At 38.9% G+C, this 23032-nt stretch overlaps 2 protein-coding genes across 2 annotated transcripts; one reads left to right on the forward strand and one right to left on the reverse strand.

Annotated features, from left to right (window-relative positions):
* Window positions 1-528: 528 nt before the first annotated feature.
* LOC306862148 (cyclin-J-like) lies at window positions 529-14254 on the reverse strand. The gene is made up of 6 exons (XM_079404808.1): window positions 13971-14254; window positions 13308-13403; window positions 10275-10485; window positions 4379-4678; window positions 2830-2989; window positions 529-2738 (listed from the first exon to the last, which is right to left on the reverse strand). Exons 2-6 carry the CDS (start codon window positions 13383-13385, stop codon window positions 2264-2266), a joined length of 1224 nt encoding a protein of 407 aa, XP_079260934.1. The 5' UTR covers window positions 13386-13403; window positions 13971-14254; the 3' UTR covers window positions 529-2263.
* A 3098-nt stretch (window positions 14255-17352) lies between these two features.
* On the forward strand, window positions 17353-22985 carry LOC306862271 (uncharacterized protein; the record flags this gene model as incomplete). Its single annotated transcript, XM_079405020.1, has 2 exons — window positions 17353-18288; window positions 18418-22985. The coding sequence occupies 2 exons, from the start codon at window positions 17353-17355 to the stop codon at window positions 20935-20937; spliced, it is 3456 nt and encodes a 1151-aa protein (XP_079261146.1). The 3' UTR covers window positions 20938-22985.
* Between the last annotated feature and the right edge of the window lie 47 nt (window positions 22986-23032).

A 23032-nucleotide genomic window follows, 5' to 3' on the forward strand; every position in this document is an offset into this window, starting at 1 on the left:
AAGGACTTTATGTAACTACCAAGTCAGTTAGTCCAAAAACAGTTATAACCCCCATAGTCAAAGAAGATCCGCCCCTTCCAATTCTTCTTCTGTCTTTTGCATAACACAGATGTTTCCTTAAAACACCCACTTACAGATAAATCACATTTTGTCCATCACACCAAAACCACTGTAGCTATTGTCGACTGTTCTTTGAGCCCAAGAGCTTTTATCTGTGAAACGATCAGTGGTGCTCAGTTGGATGCACTTTATTTGTTTAGTGACAGGAAGAACCATCATGTGGGGCAGGAATCTCCCCTATTGTCTTCAGTCCAGCGCGTCACATGCAGGGAGGAAGGGGGAGGGCAGTGGTATTTGGGGTGGAGCCAAATGAACACGACCCCCCCCCACCCACCAAAGACCTTTTCATGTGCAATGAGTCCAGACATTCATATGAAACAACTCGCCTTGAGCCATGCAAATCCAGCGTCTATTCAAAATGTATGATTCACACATGAACGAAACATTTACCAAGCTTTTGTGCTTTTTCCATTTTATTTCTGGGGTTTTCATCCAATTTACACCTGCTATCCCCTTCCCTACCCAAATACAGGCTTTTAAATAAACCCATTAGATCACTGAATGAGCAGAATCAATGTTCTCTAGTCTACTAAATGTCTAGAGATTCAGGAGACATTGGTTGCAATGTGCAACATTTTCTTGGTGGAAAAATAAATCACTGCACGTATGCAGTAATAGCGTGTTAAAACAAACCAAACCAACAAGAAACTAATTCTACATTGTAAAAAAAAGTAGTGGTACAAAATAAAAAATACACAGTCTAAAAGGTAACAAACTAATGATTACATATTGCACACACAGAGGCTTCAACAAGAGAATGACTTTGAAATATCAAACAGTGAACACAGTTCTCTACCTATACAAAACACGGGACTTCAACAAAAAACAAAAACTACGTTCTGGGTAAAAAAAGCACTTGAATGTTCTGACCGATCGAGAAGAAACAAAACGAAAATACAAGCCCTGCAGAATCAGCATGTAAATGGCAATATATTGAGGTAGTTCAAAGTTCAGGACTAGGAGAAAGATTTAGATCCAAAGTCCAGTTAAGTGGTTGAAAAAGCTTCTCATTCAGCAGGACGTAAAGCAGACACTTTGGTCTTAAGGCCAGTCAACAAACAAATTCATTGTGAAGTCTAAGAACCCTCTGAACAACAAAAAAGGACAATAGCGAAAGGAAAGAAACGTAACATGTTTGGTTAATCTTATCTTTAGTTTACAATAATAATAATAATAATAAAATATTTTGGACCGTCTGCTTAACAGAAACGAGACTAAAATGTTGACCTAAAGGTATGACGCTACAGCTGTAACAGCAGAACCATCTTTTGTAACTAACTAGGTTAAACTAGTTATTAGCATGACCTTGGAGGTAAATGTGAATGACAGTGTAACAGTGAGGTAATCTTTACGAGCCAGTGTCTGATGGGAAGAGGTACAGCACAATGAAGTCATCTTCATAGCACACAACAGAACCGCAGGGCGATCATGGCTATTTTTCCCTGGGGGGGAGGGGGAGAGGAGACTAGTAAAACATGGAAAAGAGGGGAGCACAGATGCCTCCGTCCCCTGGGGCGTCTCCCTCCATCTGCCTGAGAGAACTGGAACCTCAGTGTAACGTCAACCTTCTCTAAAGACTTCGGCAAGAAACACAGACGAGAACATAATAAGCTACTTCATACAAACATCAGCTGGTTCAATGGTATGTTGTGTGTTCGTATTAAAGAGATCTGTACATCCCTGATATGTGGCATGTCACTGTAAACAAGACCAGAAGGGAGACAGGATTCTTGGTCGTAAAGCCATCGGTTCATATAAAAAGGCAGCAGCATTAAAGGACCCTACAGCAAATCCAGTGTGAAAGTTCAAGGACTTGTTTGAAAATGCTGGTGGGATGGAATGCAGATCAACTCGATTTCTCTTCTTAAGGCTGTGTGCTTAAAAAAGGATCCCCAAGTCATAAGCTTGCGGCACTGGAAGCAGGTCCTCACTTGGCTAAATAATCTTAAAAAATAGACATCCTCAAAATGCTAAAAAACGAGAGTTCTCAAGTTAATACTATGACCTCAGTTGGATCTGCTCGACTGTTGGTTTTCTGTTTAGAAAGTCTTCGTCGGCGTCTGGGATGAATCCCCTCGGGGGCGGCAGAGAGGGCGGAGGACGGCGGCAGCCCCAGGTTGAGTTTGTCCTCCCTCTCCTGGCGTCACCTGTCGAAGCAGCCGGCTGTGAACGTGTGGTGGGAACTCAAATAGCCGCTCCCGTAAGTCAGACCGAGGCAGTGGCGCTCAGGCCCCATGCTCACCTGCATGGAGATGGGACCCTGGAGGGGCAAGCCTCGCAGTCCCGACGCCAAGCTGGGGAAAGACGCGAAAGAGCTGGCCGGCATTGAGGCCGAAAGCAGACCAGCCTGGTGGGGCTGCAGATATTCCCGAGAGCCCACCGGTCCCAGGGCCTGGCAATCGGCCAGCATGTGCAGCTGGGATAACGCCGGCGAGTGCTGGGAGAGCTGCGGGTAACTGCTGGCCTGGAGGAGCAGCTGCTGGGAGCTGGAGGTGGGCTGCCTTTGCAGAGAGGGGGTGGCGGGGCTGTGGGGGATGTGAGCTTGCGGCTGGAGGCTCCGACTGGCGGAAGGGGAAGATTTGGATTTGTTGGCTTCTTTTACGTCGTTGTTGTGAGCGCTGAAAAATGAAACAAAAGAGTAGGGTGAGGTGAAGCATGTGGGCACATTATGTTCTATGAATGCGAGCATATACTGTGGTTTGCTCTTACAGTAACATGAGCTGGATGCACTGCGTCAGATGATCCCAGGAGTAGCCCGTGAGCAGGTGGAGGACAGTGGTCCAGCTGGGGGAGATCTGCAGGCAGATTCTGGACGCAGCTATGCAGGCAGCTGCCACCTGAGAAGGTCTGAAGCTCAGGAAGGCATGATCTACAACAAAGCAGCACACAAACATGATAAGTTATATCCTCAGTGATTTCACCACGGTTAAGAGACTGTTAGGCTTTAAAACTTTCATTAAGCGGCTGCATCATCAATATGCTTAAGTCATCAATAACCCAAATATAAATTATATCAATTAATAGTAGTGAATTTATTAAGCATACAAATAAATTACAATAATAAAATAGACATTAGACATACTTTATATTAAAAATAATAAATTGAATAATTTAAAATTACATTATTATAAATGTACATTATTTCCGCAATTCTTCCAACAAGTATTTAAAATGTTCATTAGTCAAAAATAAATAAAAACACTAAGCACCGACACTGATATTATATATAATCATTTAGTAAATGTAACAGGTATATGCAAACTGACTTTTTTATATTATTGTACATTAATATAACACTTGTTTTTTTAAAGAAAATAATATTTCTGATCAGCAAGGCTAAATCAAATTGATCAAAAATGACAAACATTTTTTTTTAAATAAAAGATTCAAATAAATGCTGTTCTTTGAGCTTCATATTCAAAGAATCCTGTAATAAATACATCACTGTTTCCACAATTATATTAAGCCGCAAAACTGTTTTCAACACTGATAAGAAGATAATTTTGAGCACCAAATCAGCATATTAGAGTGATTTCTGAAGGATCATGTGACACAGAAGACTGGAGTAATGATGCTAAAAATTCAGCTTTAATTATTAAAAAAAATAAAAAAAATAGAAAGAGTAATTTTATACTGAAATGTTGCTGATAATAACTAAAAAAATGTATTGCCTTAAAATGGAAATCAGACACTGATGTGCCAAGTGGACTGTGGTTATTGGACGTTTGCAACTGTGTACCATTATCACAAATTCATGTAGAGGGAGAGGTGAATTATTTGATCAAATCTGGAAACCATTTTTGAATTATATAAAAACTGTACTACATGATTTGAAAATGTTGATTTCTTAATCGGTTTACATTGTACCCCCCCCCCCCCCCCTCCCCTTTTTTGTGTGTGTACAGTATGCGTTTCATTTTGTGTTCTGTGTTTGATTTTATTGTTATATTTGAAAAAAGCTAAATAATTTAAAAAAAGAAGAGTTATTTTCAATTGTAATAATGTCTCAGAATATTAGTGTATTTTTGACCAAATAAATGGAGCCTTGGGGAGCATAAGAGATTTATGAAGCATTTAAAAAAAAAAAAAAATCTTAATCTTTTTATGTGTGGTGTATACTAGAGGTCTGTTACATAATCAGCATTTTATCAAATTCACAATCTGAATTAATGATCTTCTCAAATTACATTTTCTGTTTCATCATTATTACTTAACTTTAAGAGAACATTCAAAAAAAAATAAACAGTGACTTTTTCACCTTGCAGCGAAACCTCAAGGAAGTAGTGTGTGTATTTGTCCATGAAGGATTTGGTCTTGGACAGGGAGGAGAGGGGCCAGCCATTGTGCAGGTCCCCCTCCTGGACAGCAGCGTGGAGGTAGTAGTCGATGAAGTGGGCAGGTGTGGGCATGCACAGGTTCCAGCCGAATGTCTCCAGCAGCAGCAGCTCCATCTTGATGAGGTCACGCTTGTTGAGAGTGAGGTTCAGACTGCACATGAAGCCCAGAGAGTTCAGCTGCTCCAGTTTGGGCACACGGTCCTCCTTCTCCTCGAACTTACCTGAGCAAAGATAAACAAGTATTTGAGCTTAAGCATTTCATTTGTTTGATTTCAAATACAATGTAAAAAAAATTATGCTTAGAAATATCATAATGGTGCAGATTCACCATGATGTGTTCCGGATGAAAGCAAGGACATTTTATACCTTTATGACGTTAAAGAAGCTCCCATGATCAGATATCACTAAGATCTAAGACACTCTTGATCTAAGAACAATGCATCTCTGTGCTTTTTCACATACTTGGGCTTCTTTAAAAGGATTTGCATTGACATCATTAAGGTGAGGCATTTTGTGAATTTCTGTAATGAGAGAGCACAGCTGCCTCATGGTGAATTAGCCCTTCTCTGCAGAATTCCTTTGTTCTCTTCGTTTCCCTTCCTGGCTCTAGGTGCTAGGTGTTAATATCTTTTCCCCAAAGTCCAAGGCTCCGCAGTATTGCTTCCCCCGCAGTCTAATGCTCCAACAATAAGGGCCCCACGACCTCTGACTTCTACGGCTCATGCTTGAGCGCTCACAGTCCCCCTCAGATCGCTGGCTGGCGTGGAGGAGAAACAGTCCAAACAGCAGAGAATCCAAGGTCACACCTTCATTCACAGAGACTTCCTCTTAAATGAAACGCAAGCACTATCAGGCCTCTACATCAAGACATTGAGTTTCACATACTCACACATATATTCTATGGACATGCACATTTTTTATTAATACTTTGCGATTTATTATAACAAAACTTCTGTTGTAAATGAGTATCTACAACTACAACAAGCTGACATAAACACCCAGTCATTACAAGAGTCAGATGGACTTGCTCAGACTCAGTAAGTAATTTGTTACCCCAGGTGTTCACCCAGACAAACCTCTACGACCTAAAATATTTACTTGAAGTAACCTCTGAGATTAACCTAAAGTTTCTGCAGCTATGAGTACTTTTGGCTTGGTTTTGGACTTTTACAAAATAAATGCTCTCAAATCACAGTCTTCACACTGGCTCTAGGTGCTCAACAGTGTACACTTGCTGTGCAAAAGATTGGGAAATATTGCAATTTCTAATATTGGATTCCTATTTCAATATGCATTAAAATATCATTAATTTATGTGACGCAGCGCCATATTTTTTTTCATCCATTACTCCAGTCTTCAGTGTCACATGATCCTTCAGAAATCATTCTAATATGCTGTTGTATTATCAGTGTTGAAACTGTTGTGCTGCTTAATATTTTATTTGGATACTTTTTTCTTTGATACTTTAATGAATAAATTCTTTAAAAGAATAACATTCAAAATAAAAATCTTTTCTAACAATATAAGTCTTTACTATAAGTTATCCATTTAACATCCTTGCTGAATAAAAATATTAGTGTATATTTCTATTTTGAATAAACACTGTTCTTTTTACCTTGTTATTTATCAAAGAATCCTGAAAAAGGTATCACAGGTCCCACAAACAATTAAGCAGCACAGCTGTTTCCAACATTGATTATAAATCAGCATATTAGAATGATTTCTGAAGGATCATGTGACACTGAAGACTGGAGTAATGATGCTGAAAATTCTGCTTTGAAATTACAGGAATAAATACAATTTTAAAGTAAAATAAAATAGAAAACTGTTCATTTAAATTGCAATAACATTTCACAATTTTTTTTTCTGTATCAAAAAGATACTGCCTTGATGAGCATAAGAAACTTCTTTAAAAAAAATATTACAAATCTTACTTATCTCTTAACTTAATTTTGAACGGCAGTGTATGTCCATGGATGACAGGACAATTATGATTTTTTTTTTCTGAAACAACCATAACATTATTTTACATATGAAATGCGTTCAGGCTGCATGTTATGAATACCAGTTTGTGTTTCCCAGTTACACAAATATTTTCTTTTGGCGCAATTTGACAAAACTATATCTTGAATGGTAATCCTGTCAATAATTTCACTTTTTATTTAAATATGCATTTTACCAAATGCACTTCAATTTTCATGACTGAAAGTCTGAGTCTTGAACAAAGTAAATAGAAATGTGTGGTGAAAAAGTACAAATTAAATATAAACTTAAAAGGCTTTTGAAAAGTAGTAAAAACAAATTAATTCACGGTTTCCAAGTTTGAATATAATCTTAAAAAATATAAAAAATTAAATGTGCAAAGAGAGACAACACATTATTCATTAAATTATTATATTATCACGATATTTCATTATAATTACACAATATTTTTATATAGGCTAATTATACTACATGTATACAATTATGCATCATTCTCTCAGACTGCAATTCATGCTTTATTCATGCATCAGGCTACACTGTTTGAACTCGATGTGTTTTTGTGTGTAGCCAACAAAGACAAACAGAAACATGTTGCCTATTTATTGTCTTTCACATCATCACATTCATTTCAAACTCAAATACAATCTTTTGTTGTGTCACTGTAGATTCAGCATCAGAACAGGAAATACTGGTGGAACTTCATAGTCACAAATGCCCAGCTGACACAAAAAGCCATTGCACAGTGTCTTTTCTTAATTATCTGGGGTGTACAAATTCTTTTCATTAGCATCAAACCTCAGGGGGGCATCTGTCACACTAATCTGAATATCAGGAACCCTGCTGAGTGTTTCAGTTCAAACATGCTCCTCCAGGGCCCTCAGCTCCCCCCTCCCTCATCCTTCTGAGGAAAGGGCCAGCCTGCATTTGACATGCTACTCTACACCGTTTCATCAAAAAGGAGAGCTGCAGCTCCATTAGCTACAGGATGATATACCATTTCAACAGGGCTTCTTGCTGAAAGTGGAAAAGTACCAGAGGGTTGGGGTTCATCTTGTTTTTGTTATTCCTTCAAAATGCAGAAAACACACTGCTAATAACAGAAAAGATGACCATTTTATACATGTACATACTATCAGGTTTGATTAATAAAAACGAGTTTCACAACATACATTGTGCGTTAGCATAACAAACCCCCATCGCCTCGGCTCAGGAGAGGAAATGAGCCTGATATTTCACCCTCTCCTCCTCCAAAGTTCTCAGCTAAAAGAATGAGAGCGGGTGGGTGTGGGGGCTAATGGCACTGATAACATCAAGCTTAAGTGTTCGTCCATGCATACCCTCAAACTGCATTTAGCCATCATTCATCCCTGAACGTTAGCACCTAAAAATTAGATCTGAAAGTCTTGATTAATTTCCTCTGATTCAGGACAGCAATGTTTTCACTCTAGTTTTTAGCGTTGACCTCAGCTGAAATCTTGGCACGGCACAATATCTGCCGACTCCACCTTCAAGATGATCATCCTGTGTTAATACGGGGTTATGGTCTGGTTTAAGCTTTTTTTTTTTTAAAGCTTGTGTAATTTGAAGCCAAAGTAAATGAGCTTTAGTTGGGCAGCAATGTTATTTTAGTATTATGTACATACTATTATAGTCTCTTTAATTAGTTTTTATTGCTGTATTTTAAGTTTTCATTTTAATTAAGTCATTTTGTTGCATTTTTGTCATTTTGTTTTTAATAAATCCGTTTTGCTTTAATATATAAATTTAAATTTGAGTTCTAGTAATTTCAGTAAGAATGCATTTCTGATTTTTAAGTTTTTCATCTAATATTTATATTTTATTTTAGCTTAATTTCAATAACCAAAAACAATTTTGAATAGTTTAGTTAACAATGACAGGCACACTAACAATATTAACCCTTGTGCTGAGCTGAAAATCCTTTATCTAACTGGGTGCTCCAAGTCAAAATGACCAACCTTTAAAAATTGCATGTAAATCTCTCAGTATGCTATGCACCAAAACTCAGATTCAATTCGTTTTCTTTTGTTTAGCAATGGTTTTGTATATATTTTTGGAACTGACTGATCGTAGGCCTCACTGATATGACCTTACACACCTCGGTTTTTAAGTTAAAAAGGCATTATTTGTGAATAATCTTTAATTTTGGAAATTCTCAAAAACAGAAGGTGCATAAGCATAGATCAGTGAGGCCTATGATCAATCGGTTCCAAAAAAAACAAAATGTGTAATAATTAAAAGAAAACAATTTGACAATTTAATCCAACATCTGTAGTGCTAAAAGTTTGTTTGCATAATGTGTGTGTGTACTGTGCATATTTATTATGTGTGTATATATATATATATATATATATATATATATATATATATATATATATATATATATATATATATATATATATATATATATATATATATATATATATATAAATAAATAGACACATGTATACATATATTTAAGAAAAATGTTGTTTATATATTAAATATATTTATAAATATATTATATGAATATAAATATATATACAGGTAAATATTTTCTAAATATATACAGTATGTGTGTGTATTTATATATAAATGTATACAGTACACAACTTATTTTGGATGCGATTAATCATTAGCACTAATTTTGACAGTATAGCATAACGAAAAGGCTGGACATATTTGAAATGTAACAAGGTGGGAAAAATAGTACAAAAATACACATACAACACATGGGTTAAATTTAATACTAAAATGGGATTTTTTTTTATATTATGAAATCACAAACCCTTTTGTTTTATGCAAAGACAGCGCCTCTCAGTGCCATTTTTCATATTAAATCTTGGTCTGAATGGAAACTTTGCTATGCTCTCTCAGCTTTAAGCGCAGGGCTGGATGCCCCACACACATTGACTGCAGGCGACTCTTAGAGAAACCCAACAATGGCCGCAGCCGCCTGAATCAATGACCTAGGGAAAGGGAGGGATATCTTAACAAGAAACATGAGCAAAGCCATTATTCATTCAGTCAAAAGAAATTAATTAATGCCTGAACACTGCCAATTGCTGGCCAATGCAAAAAAACCTCCCCCAATAAAGAGGCGGCTGTAATGAGGGTCAGAATAAAGCGAGAGATTCGCTATTTAAAGACGATCTTTAATTTATTCAGGTCAGTATTGTACAAATGATACAATTGATACAATGAGAAAGCACTCCGTTTTAATTGTCATTTTGGCAAGCCTTAATCTGGGCTCCAGATTTAAATCTGTGAAAAACACCAACACATGGCGACACAAGTCACCCCCTCTATCTTATCTCTCTGGCTTTGTTTGTGTGCAAGCAGACATGCCACTACTGATAGCATGCCCTGCCACATTACACAGCACAGATATATTATGAGTCAATCTTCCTTGCTTCCTGCACTATAAATCTACTTGAGACATCAGGAGACACTTCTGCATCACTACAAGAATGTCTCTCTCTGTCTGCTGCATAAAGCTTTTGCAATCCACCTGAAACTGTCGGTTAGACTTGCAACATGCCAAAGTAGCTGTAACTTGCTGGAACTCTTTCTGATTTGTGCGTTGGATAGGTTGCCTTGGAGACTGACTCAGGGGTCTCAAGGCCAGCGGAGGCCGTGGCCTCTTGTGCACACAGCTGTCACGCAGCACAATACAGCAGCCAACTAATGCAGAGAAACAGACGTGCTCGCTCGTTTCAATAGGAGCACTTAAACATAAAATTTATGCCGTTTAAATTTACTTCAGCTACCTGCAACGAGTGTAGATCAGACACAGGTAAGCAAATGAAAGTGCAATCAAATTCATTTGTAACTTACTGGCCAGGAGGAGACAGGAGAGGGCGATGACGTACAGCTGCCGCACCGCTACATCATAGTGGTCCATAAAGAGGTCGAGCAGGTAGACGGCCAGGTGACGAGCCGTGGGGCAAAGCTGGTATCGGTTACTGAGAACAGCGAGCAGGTCGGCAAAGTACCGCCGCATCCCGATCTGTGGAGATTGGGCCTGGTACGTTGGCAACTTCAGCTCCTAAGGAGAAAAGAATAGTATGGTTTTTATGTAACAGTGTATATAATATTTGGATAATGGTGAGTTACAAAAAATATCACGGAATGCAGCAAGAATGCATTAAATTATCAAAAGTGACAGTAAAGATTTTAATAATGTTACTAAAGATTTCTGAACATGCTATAGAACAAATAATCCCAAAATGCATCACAGTTTACAAAAAAATATTAGAAACGCAACTTTAAAAAAAAACTGATGATAAGAAACTTCTTGTGCATTAAATATTCATATTAGAACGATTTCTGAATAATCATATGACACTGAAGGATGGGATAGCTGCTGAAATTTCAGCTTTGCATCACAGAAATAAATTATATTTTAAAATATATTCATATAGAGAATTATATATCACTTCTATTTTAAATAAGATTACATTTCATTAAAATACTTCATCATAATATTGCCTTCTTAAATATTTTTGACCAAATGCAACCTTCTTAAACAAAACAAACTTTTGAACAGTAGTTTTTGTGAGTTATGTAAAATAAAATCTGTGATTACCATATAAGTTCTGTATATAATATAACACACACACACACACACATATATATATATATATATAACACTTCTGTATATAAAAAAACATATAATCTGTTAAAGATAGAATAAAATAAATTAGTTAGCCAAAAGGATTAGAAAATGTTCAATTAAAAATAAGTTAAAATGTATGAACCATTATTATGCAAAACCATATAATATGCATTCTGCTTTCAAAGGGACAATACATGTTCAAATCAATTTATGAAAGATTAAACCTTTTTCATGAATGAGCCCCAATTAAAATAATTGCCTTTTATCAGCACGCTCTGTAATCAACTAAACCAGAGCCATTCTCAAAAATCAATCCAATACCAACTGTGCAGAAATTACAACTCAAACATACCCTAAAACAGCTCCAGTCACATTTAATAAGCAGCTAAATTGTCAAACTCTTTCCAGACATGAGTCCTACAGGCAGAGTGTGCTGCTTTATAGTGGCTGTTGAGGAGAGCGCTGCTTCCTTTACAGGCCTAGCCATCATGTCTCACAGCCATCTGTCCCCTGTGGGGTGAGGGGCTGGGATTTGACCCTCTCAAGGAGCCCTTTTGTGGAGCCTGCCCGCAATTTAGACAGCCCTACAGCTGCTGCTATATTTGAATGACTGATCATTTTGTCAACTGCATATCTCGATGCAAACCGTTTTCAAAAGTACAAGCTTTTTCAAAACATCTATAACAAAGTAAAGCCAGAGGAAATAAAACTAGCTCAGCACTGCTTTGTGGCTTTACATTTTTGTGGGTTTCACACATAAAATGGGAATTGGCACTTGAACACCACACACACACAAAAAAAGAGGAAATAGACTTGCTTGAATATTGTCATTTAGCTTGTTTAAGACAAACTAAATAAGGCTTTAACACACGCACACACATACATACATATATATATATATATATATATATTTAAAGTGATGGAACATAAAATTACAGAATAAATATTCTAGCATAATTTAGCATCGTTCTAAAAAAAATTTACAAGCAAAATTAAGAGCAAAGCTGCTAATTAACCTCCTCAAAGATTTCAGTTAATTGCAAAGACCCTTAGGTTTCAGTACTGACGTAGTAGGAGGTGAAGTCAGCCAACCTCCCTCACAAAACATAAATTAAACTATAGCCTATCTGTGCAAAGATTTACATCTGCTAAACATTTCTGCACAACATTAACTGCACATTGCATGTTGGTGAACAGAGATAGATTGTTCTGTCTAAATAAAATCCACCAACACCAGACCTCCAATCTCCACATATTTCCCCAAACAGCTGAACCACTTTGCATCTGCATTGCATTAGTCCTACATATCACTAGATTTCACATACAACTCTGACTAACCTAGGTGGGGAAGAGAATTACGTGCCAAAAAAAGTTCATGGAAGCCACATTCAGTCACATGCATCATTTTGCCACTCCTTGACACGTGCTGAATAAACCCAGCAGGATTGTTTAGTCCGGTAATCTAAAGCTAACAGACAAACTCAAGTACAAACACATACACACACAAACAGAACACTTAACATTCCAAACCGGATGTGAGAGCACCCTGCAATAAACAGGACGGACAATAAAAAGACAACAGAGTGCACTAAATAAATGCACTTAAACCTCACTGTCTGATGGGTGCAATTCACTCAACAGTGAGGAAACAAAAGTTCACATGGTTTAGCAATACACTTCCTAGTGCTCCAACACAAAAGTGTGTCCGGTTTCAAGAAACAGATTTACCAATAACGGCATAACAGCTCTGGTCTACTTGTACGTAATTTGCTAAAGGATCGAAACTGTGGCTAAAATGACAGGACCCAAGACTTGACCCCGTTTTATAATAAAAAAATATAATTCTGTGATATAATCACAGCACTTTTAAAGTAAAATAAAGAAAGAAAATATGTAAAATAAAGCTAAACTAAAAGTAGGCTGTAACAGAGTACCTTAAAGGCTTTTCACAGGGTCCTGGTTCTTAGTTGTAAATGATATTCAATATGATTATTAGGGAATTGTGTTTACAGTATGAATGCAAACAATACTAGATGCTGCTTTGGCCAGGAACCTTCATAAGGCCACAATCAGAGGATGTTTTCTGAGGGCCGTGTGACATTTAACACTTCCCCATCAAAGCTTGGACAAGTCAAACTAGACCTAGTTCAACGTGTGGCAATCGAGCCACTGGAGACCTGGATGTTGACACTTGGATTAAAACTGCACTGTGATACCCTATGATGAATGCAAAGCGGTTTATTACAACTCACCTTAATCCGTAGAGCCTGATGGATGTCTGCTGCAAGCTGGCTTTTCCACCACTGCCCCTCCGATTCCATCTTTCCCATCCAGAAAGGGCCCCAATCCTTAAACACAAACAAGAGTGAGAGAGGAAAAGCAGCAATTCTTCTTCAGTTTAGGCACTTCTACACTAATTCTATTTGTTTGATAGAAAAAGTATTTCAGGGGAACTAAAAGCACAAGATAAGTGGGCGCTTGTGGGAAACTTTTCTAAATTTACTGAGCTTGAAGTCGTCCAGCAAAGTTCAAGCAGTTCATCTCACGCTGAACTCCAACACCCACTTTGCCGAGAAGCACGACTTTATCTTATTAATTTGTCGAAGACTCAACTAATTACCTAAACACAATATAGCGATAAACTTTCCCTATCTCTAGGTCGCTTTCTAAAAAACAGAAATACATAAATCGGTCCGAAATGAAAGTGACCGGCGCCGCACATCTAGCCCTGCGGCAAGCCACGAGAACCTATTACAGAGATATCAAGCATAGGCGACATGAGAGTTGTGAACGAATAAAGCAAAGAGTTTCGGTTTAAACGGGTTAGTCGACCATGCCTATTCAAACTAAAACAAGCTGAAAATGAAACATTATAAGAAACAACATAACGCTCTTAAAGCAACAGCGCGTCTTACCACTGAGACAACGGCGCTCCAGACCCCTTTGTTTCAAAACTGCCGCATACTGGAGATATATCCTTCAATTACGCGCGTGTGTACTTTTCGAAACAAATCCCATATCAAGGGAAATTCTTCCAGTGTATAACAAAATCGCTGCAGTGTGCAGTTGGATGGGTTTTTTAATCAAAACACCGCCGCGTGTGTATCCAAGTTAACCCTTTGACTTTTGTCGCCGTCCCGTGTAGTGTGCTCCCCCAGCGGCCTGAGAGGAGCAGCTCTGAGTCTGAATGATGTTGTGTGCGGAGCTGCGTGGTCGCTTCAAACGGGGAGGAGTCCGCAACGCGGATATTAACATGAGCATTGCTTCAAACAATTGCGATTCGTAAAGTTATTTAAAACACTGATAGATGAAATGAACTTAAATGTGCGTGTATGTGTTTATTAATCATCTAAATCTACAGGTGATTGTGGTTTGCTGAGATTGAATTGTTTTGATGTAGAGGACAGTGAAGTACACATTTTAATTTGTTTTATAATTTAATTTAAATAAATAAACAAATAAAATTGTTAATGGTGCGTGAGATCTACATTTAATCATAAATCTAATACTCATTTAAATTTTAATGGCTGTTGATGAAATTAATTTATGATCTTAAGAATGATTACTGATTGTCACGATAGTGCTGTTTGAACTTGTACAGATGGATCCCACGCAAATTTTAAAACTCAATTAGATTTGTAAAATGAAGTGACTAATATTATTTTATATGTTCTGCCTGCATTTGACCAGCAGGTGGACCCTGAAGCACTGTAGACTAAACTACTAATTGTAGGACTTACATTGCAAAGTTCATGAATAATCTCATAAACAGTATCTATATAGTGAATACAGCAATGCCTGGTCAATGTGCAAAGAATCTTTAGCTTCTTAAAATAGGAAATATGATGAAGTCAAAATATCTGGTCGTTTTACACAGTAGCAGTACGCAGTTTAGCACAACAGTGGCCTGCTATTTGCAGTACGTATGTATGGTAAACTACAGCTTTTCTACTTAGGAATGAGATAGACTTGTCAGATCAATGCCATTTTAAAATATCCTAAATAAATAAATAAAAGTGCCACAACGATTGATATTTACTGTTGTAATTTGGTTTAGTGGTACATTTTTTGTGAGAGATGTACTAAACACTTCACAATCATAAATCAAGACAAATATATTCCTTTTTGGATAAGTGTCTACTAAATGCATAAATGTCAATTTAAATGGAATATGTGGAAATCTTCACTGTTATTATGTATTATTATGTCTTTCATTTCCATGTTTTCTAACCATATTTTCAGGGTGAAATGCTAATATGGAAGTTATGATATAGGATAATGCGCTTAACTCTCTGTAATGCTATACACTTCTCACAACTTAACACCAAAGTGTTGGTGGTCCCCTCGGGTTTTATGTATGTGTTACTATGCGGATAAAAACTTTTGAAGCAGCGCTGGTGTGAAATTAAGCAGTCTTATATCCTTGCTGCCCACTATATCATGTCATTAAACCATCAGGCACAGCCGAGACCAAGTGGGTCAAATGCCATAGCTGTCATGGCCTGCATGGTCATGGCCAATTCAGTGAAAGTCCCGACCCAGAGTTGGCTGGCAACGCACAACAAACACTAGAGAGGAAGTGCACATCTGCTCTCGAACAGCTGTGTGCTTTCGAACAACAATTCTTAACATGCTAGTTAAGGTAAATCTGACAGAACTATTTCACATCAAAATTAACTTCACACTAACAAAGTTCAGATCAATGCACAATTAATTTAAATATAGTGATCGTTTTGATGCCTTTTTTAAAAAAAGGACTACTTTACGCTATCAAATGATACCTCCATAACCAGTGTGACCATATTTGCAATGGCCATTTGAAGGCCCGATCCTTACCACAGTGTACCCAGAAGACTTCACCCCTATCTCCCTGATGATAGTGTTATGGGGCCTGGGGAACTATATTTAGCTGGCCCTGTGACTGCACTGGCTCTGTTAGTCAGATTCCAAAGGGAACACTCCAGCACAGCCAGACCAGTAAACAGTAACCTTAGTTACTACTGGGCCTGGACCACATGTCCTGATCCAGACCTCAGCAGCCAAAAAATAAGGTCTGATTCATCTCCTCTGCAGTCTCTAGCTTATTATACTTTTTAAAAAGGCATTTGCCCTAATTTCTTTTTATAGATACCTTGTCTGGTGACTTGTTGACACAATTCTCTTACATTTTTTCCTTGATTTCTAATTCAGATTTAACTAGCAGATTCAACAAAAAGGAGAAGATTTTTGGTGGCTTGGATCAGGTGAGAAACATTTTAACATTGGGATGAGAGACTCTCTAGTATACACAGCATTTCCTTTGACAAACACTGTAAAAGAAATAATGGGGAAGTTGTGGCCTAATGGTTAGAGAGCTGGACTTGTAATCCAAAGGTTGTGGGTTCGAGTCTCGGGCCGGCAGGGATTGTAGGTGGGGGGAGTGAATGTCCAGCGCTCTCTCCACCCTCAATACCACGACTGAGGTGCCCTTGAGCAAGGCACCGAACCCCCAACTGCTCCCCGGGCGCTGCAGCATAAAATGGCTGCCCACTGCTCCGGGTGTGTGTTCACGGTGTGTGTGTGTTCACTGCTGTGTGTGTGCACTATGGATGGGTTAAATGCAGAGCACGAATTCTGAGTATGGGTCACCATACTTGGCTGAATGTCACTTCACTCACTCACTCACACTAATGAACGTTTCATCACAAATCAAATGCATGAGACTCTTATCTGTATTTTTTTTTTATGTGACGCTGCTACCATTTAAGTATTTGAAAAATATTTTTTTAATCCACAAATAATTTAAATTTACAATGTATACATATGACTTTTTCTGTCTAATTTTAAGCACCTAAAATACAACTCTTTATTCTTTTTATTTTTCTTAGAAGCAGTCAGGCTGGATATCATGTTTCATATTGATGCTACATCTATTTTTTTTTAAACCATAAACATTTCTGCACTTGCAATATAGGTCTGACCTGCACATCCACCCCCCACTAGTGTGTAAAACGTCCAGTACTGCATCAGAAATGTTCAGACACCACAGAAGGACATTTTTGAAGTGGCATTTAAAGAGAAATGTCTAAGTTATCTGCATCTAGCAATGAAAAAAACAGTCTGTCTCTCCAACAAAGAGATGAAGGGGAAAGTCACCTAGAGCAGACTGATGATATCACGGATGACTCAGCAAGTTCATACTGCACTGCTCTTTGTTCTCTGAGTGAGTACAGTGAAGCTTTAGGGCACACAACACACACTGTTTCTACAGAGCGTCCTGCTGAACGGACGTTTGAGTTCTTGGATTGCATTACCACTATGGAAAGCATTACTTCAAGATCCTTGATCACAGAAACCACACTATCACAGGACTGCAAAACACAAGAAGAGAAGGGTACAGAAGCGCTCTATGATGTGTCCCAGTGTGACCAGGATAAACCTTCATCAACTGAGAGAGCGTTAGAATCTGAGTCAAAACATCTGCTGTCAGGTACACCAGCAACAAATGTGGATTTGCAGTCTGTAAAGGTAGCCTTTAGAAACCCGGTGCAAAAGATGGGTAATTCTGACAAGCTTAATTTATCAGGAGAAGATTCATTGGTTAAACTGGGGGATTATTTTGGAGGCAGCAGGACTGTATTTCATACTAACATTAGAACCGCTGAGGAGCACCGCTCCCCAGAACCCACATTCACTTCAAACACTATTTTGATAACGCCTGGGAGAAATCAATACAGCAAGGGTATGGAACAGGAGCATGGTGGCACAGAGCCAAAAGAGAACCACGCGACACAAAAGCAAAGACCCAGGGAACGTTTGAGTGCACCCAGGCTTGAAAGAGGCGGGCATATTCTGGGTCATACGGAAAAGGAGGGGGAGGGCCAGGGTAGAGGGGTGAGTTGCAGAAAGGAGCAGGTTGAGCTGTCAGTCAGGTCTAGAAATAGAAAAGCATCTGCAAACTGCATCTCAACACTCACAGCCAGCAAGCAGGAGTCAAGAATCCCGCCGCACTGTTATTCAGAGCGTATCCCCGCAACCAGGCACCAACACAGGCTACAGAGACTCGCTGATACTCGGACATCGGAAAAGCAGAGCCGGCAAGGCGTCTGGCAGTCCAGACCACTCTCCTGCAAGCTGTGTAGCAGCTCTTGGCAACCCTGCCACACTACAGACAATACCAGAGGATCAACCAGCATGGGAACAAAGCTTGCAGAGGCCAGTAGTAAGGTGGGGGGCCTTGTTAACCAGGCCCAGGTAAGATCTTACTGTTCTGAAACTGATTACATGCATATTTTCAGTTCAAGCTGTAGGCCCTCAAGTCAGCCCTCTGCTGATGAAAACCACAACAATTGGACAGATGATGTTCTCTCTTTTAAAATGCAGATGTATTCAAACACTCAAAACACATCGGCTTGCTCAGAATCCAGCAGCTTTGAGTGTGTTGATGTGGCACTGGAAACCACAGATGAAGTAAACCGGGGCTTAAAGACTGTGCCCAAAAGACAAATCCAACTGATGAGACGGGATACAACAGAGGCGCATGCCAGAGAGCACAACAATCAAACTCTTCAGGTTGCAAACATACCTGTGCGTGCCCGGGACATATTTCAGCGTCAACATAGCACCCCTGCAGCTTTTAACCAGGAGTCCCATGTGGCCGATCAATGGTCAGTACAGGCTGAGCGAAAGCAAAGGCTTCAGAAGTCATTTTCCCTGGATGAAACATCCAGCAAAACCCAGATGGCTTCCTGCATCATAACAAATGTCCTATCAAAAAAAATGCAACATGAACAGAATCTTCGCACCTTGGATGTTTCTGATAAAGCTTTTGCTTCTATCAAAGTGAACAACAAGATTTCTACCACTGAGGAATGCATCTATTTGTCTGGCAAGGATGTGTATACTGAAACTACCAAACTTAATCAAAGTGCAACTCTTAAGAGGGAGGCCCAGAGAGAGTGCAGCCCTGCTCAAAAGCACTGTAGTGTTAACTCTAAAACACAACCCAAGCTACTGAGCAAACGTGGCTTCAATCCTCTTTTAAGCGCAACTGGCAGGTCTGAAGCTCAAGGCAGTGGCACTGAAATAACCGACACTTCAGAGAATGAGAAAGCAGCAGAGAAGTTGAGCCCAAGAGAGGTGTTGCGGCTGCCTAACCTGAGCCCTGGAGGGAAGCTATCCTGTGACTCAGCAAAGGGCAGAGCATGGAATTCGAGTGCAGCAACAAATGTAGCCATCAGCACACAGGCTTCTGTGAAGACCACACCTGAAGAATGCCATACAGGGCAAGGAATCCATAAACAACACAATATGACCCTAACCAATGTGCTGGAAAAGCAGGAGCAACAGGCTGGCACCATGGAAAGTACACTCAGTCCCACTAATATCGCATGCCTAATCTCTGATTTGGAAGCAAAAGCAGTGGATAACACAATCCGGCAAGCTGATGAGAGCAGTGTTAGAAAGGAGCAAGAGAGTGACAGAGAGGAAGTCAAGTCACCAGGACAGTCTGCAATCCTAGGTATGCAAAGCCAAGGCAAATTGAAAGCCATGGCCCCAGTGCATGTAGTAAGAGACATGAGAAGCCTAGTGAAAAACACATACAACATGTCCTTCAAAGGCACAGGGGAATCAGCCCATGGAATAGATGGGAGTGCTCCTTTGTTTCAGCCATCAGTACACAATTTAAGCAACAACAAGGGTGAAGGTAAGGGAAAGGGATACAGACCAGAAGAAAAACCCCTGGTACGGAAAGTCACTCCACCTCTTTCAGTGGACAGAAGGAGGGATCACTTTGCACCGAGAGGATGCGCAACTAAAGCAATGCCTCCTGTGGAATCAAATGACAAAAGTCATACTGTTGGATTTACAAAGGTCAGTCCCATTAGTATAACCAAGGCAAACAGTTGTGCCTTGTCAAAGCCCTCAGAGTCACAGGATAGCCAAGTTGGCATGAGTAAACCTGATGTTGTAGTCAGCGATACAAACTTGAAACCAACAAACAGGACAGACTTGGCACTACAAGCTAAAGAGGAGGCCTCTACTGACAAGCCTACAAAAGGAGACTTGAACAAGCCAGAGCATGAGATGACCATCAGCTCTGACAAACTCTTCCCAGTAGCTCTGCAATATTGCCCACCCACAGCAAGTTCTGAGCAACAGGACTATGGCAAGATAATCAGTGATGGCCTCCAGACCCCATGCCTTCCTCCCAGGTCACAGAGTTCAGTGGGGCCTCTGTCTGCTTGCGTCCTAACGGTTGCTTCAATACCCATGGTTCCCTCATATTATTACAAACCCAATCCGATGGGTTACCAGACAATCTCTCCTCATATTGGAGCCGTTCATGGCTATGTTCAAGGGCCTGTCATGTTTCAAACACCTCTTTACAACCAGCCCCCTGCATCAAACAGTCATACCCCCCTTCTGAGATCCCTCTCTGAGGATGGAAAAACGTTAGTCCAGCCAACAGATGGCTCAACCAGTCAAGCTCAGAACGGGGAAGCAGGGCTGAAAATATCTTCTCCAGAAATCCAACACAACAATATCTTTGTTGCTCCCATGAGTGCAGAGGTCAGGCTTGGGAGTACAGGTGTGCTGTATCCAGAAGCAGGAGGAAGTGTCGCAGCAGGACAAACCCCCCGCCAACTGTTGCTCGACCCAGAAACCGGCTGCTATTTCTATGTGGACGTGCCTCAGCTGCCACAGCGCAAAATGCTGTTTGATCCAGAAACTTGCCAGTATGTTGAGGTCCTACTGCCACAGCAGACACTTCCCAGTGCCATTTTGCCCACATCCTGTGCCATACCCTTTGCCTCTCTTCACATCCCACCCATGTACACCCCACAGTGCTTACCTTACGTACAGTCACATCCTCAGGTGCTCCCACCACCAGGACCATGAAACCTGATGGGACCTATAGACTGTAAAAGACAATAAGTCATGCCCAAGGATCAGATTACCCAGTGCCTATTAAGTGCTGGAAAGGAGCTGTTTATAAGCTTCTGGATGAGTTAAACATGTTGACCATCTGCTGCCCTGGCCTCAAGGCATCAAAGCTGAAAGCGTATTCAGTTAGCACTGCATTCAACACTTCTTACTTCGTAAAGGCTACCTCTGGACTTGGCAACTGACATGGGTGAGACTGATTATATCTGTTGAAATGTTGTAAGATGCATATGCATTCACACATTCAGGCTACATAAACAGAGCAGGGGCTTTGAAGGGAGAGGGGCTCAGATCACCTCTGGTATGGGCAATTGAGACTCACCAAGGGACCGGACTGTCTTGAGCTTGTTTAGAAGGAATGACAAAGGTCACGATTTTGTTATTGTAAATTGTATTTGTATTTACTAAATGGCAGTTTGAGGGAAACCATGGCTCTGCTTCATGTAAACAATGGCTTGGTTAAGCATTTCATGACAACACTTTTTTTACATTTATAAACGTCTTATCTTTTAAGAATTGGTAACACTTTATTTAAGGACAAATTCTCACTATTAACTAGCAAGCTTATTCCTAACATATTGGCTGTTTATAAACCATATATTAATGCTTAACTCTGCATTACCATGTATATATATAAGATCCCTTAATGCTACCCCATACCTAAATTTAACAACAACCATACCTTACTGATTATTAGTATTATTAATAAGCAGCAAAATGAGGCAAAAGTCATAGTTAATTGTTAGTTAATAATGAGAATTGGACTTTAAAATAAAGCGCAACCAAAAATGTTGATGTGAACTGGTTTCAAAATCAATTTGCCCCAAAAATGTTCATTGATCTCCTACTAACACCTGACACTTGTTTATTAGAGACCTTTGCTTTAGTCCACAGAGCCGTTAAATGAGATTCACGATGGCTTATTGACTATATATAACTGATACTATTGGCGGATGACCAAATGTTCTGGTGTCAGATGTGAACACAGTGAGAGGATGGATGAGAAAACATAGCTATTTCCTTAAAAATCAATAAAGATGATTAAACGGGGCCGAACCTTCAGGAAGATTTTTTTTAGACCAAACAATGCAGTAAATCAGAGCCTCTAGGCTGTATGGGATCACAGCCACTACGTAATGTTTCCATGTTTATTGCCGCATTACTGTTTGTTGTTAAAAATGTCATGAAGAATGAATTGGCAATCCTTTACAATAAGGTTCAGTCGGTTAAAATGAGTTAATAATGTGAGTTATCATAATCTGACAATGAACAGTACTTTTACAGCATTTACTAATTGTGGTTAATATTAATTTATACATATATCCATACATTTTTAACACTTAAATATTTAAGATGTATAAATTAAAATGTGTAATATGAATTAACATCGAACAATTCCATAAATATTATAAATAGTTCATTTCTAAATAGAATGAACCTAGGTTAATAAATGCTGCAAAAATGTTAATTGTTAGTTCATAATACATGATGTTTTTCTAACCTTTTGAACCTTTTTGTAATATGCACAGACAAAAATGTTTTAGACAGACAGGACGACATTAAAGTTATATTTTAATACAAAATAACTTAAGCACATCTTTGTCAAAACTGAATGTCCACATGATCATTTATCCTATGGCTCTTATGGAATACATTCACTTTTAGTATTTATAAGCATTATTAGTTACAACAATGTGTGTTTTAAATATGTAATTTTTCACTATTTTCTGAAGCTAAACATTTCTGAACACATTTTGTTTAGTGTTAATCACTTTTGTACACAATCAAGAGGCAATAAAAAAACAACAACCTGACCTTCATTTTCTTTTGAAGTAATTTTAATAAAACACCTAATGCTTTATAATCTAATCAAATCTTACATTTGAATTGATGTTAAAAGAACAGAGACCCTTTGTTCTCAAACTGTTCATTCAAGTTTTCCTTATATATGCACCCATTCTCTAATGGTGCATTTTTTCTTGTCTGTTTTAGATGCAAAATTGAAGAAACAAATAAAAAAAATTGACAGCAAAATTGGTGCTCAGCTTTG

Source organism: Barbus barbus (assembly GCF_936440315.1).
Source record: "Barbus barbus genome assembly, chromosome: 43".
Taxonomy (NCBI): Eukaryota; Metazoa; Chordata; class Actinopteri; order Cypriniformes; family Cyprinidae; genus Barbus; species Barbus barbus.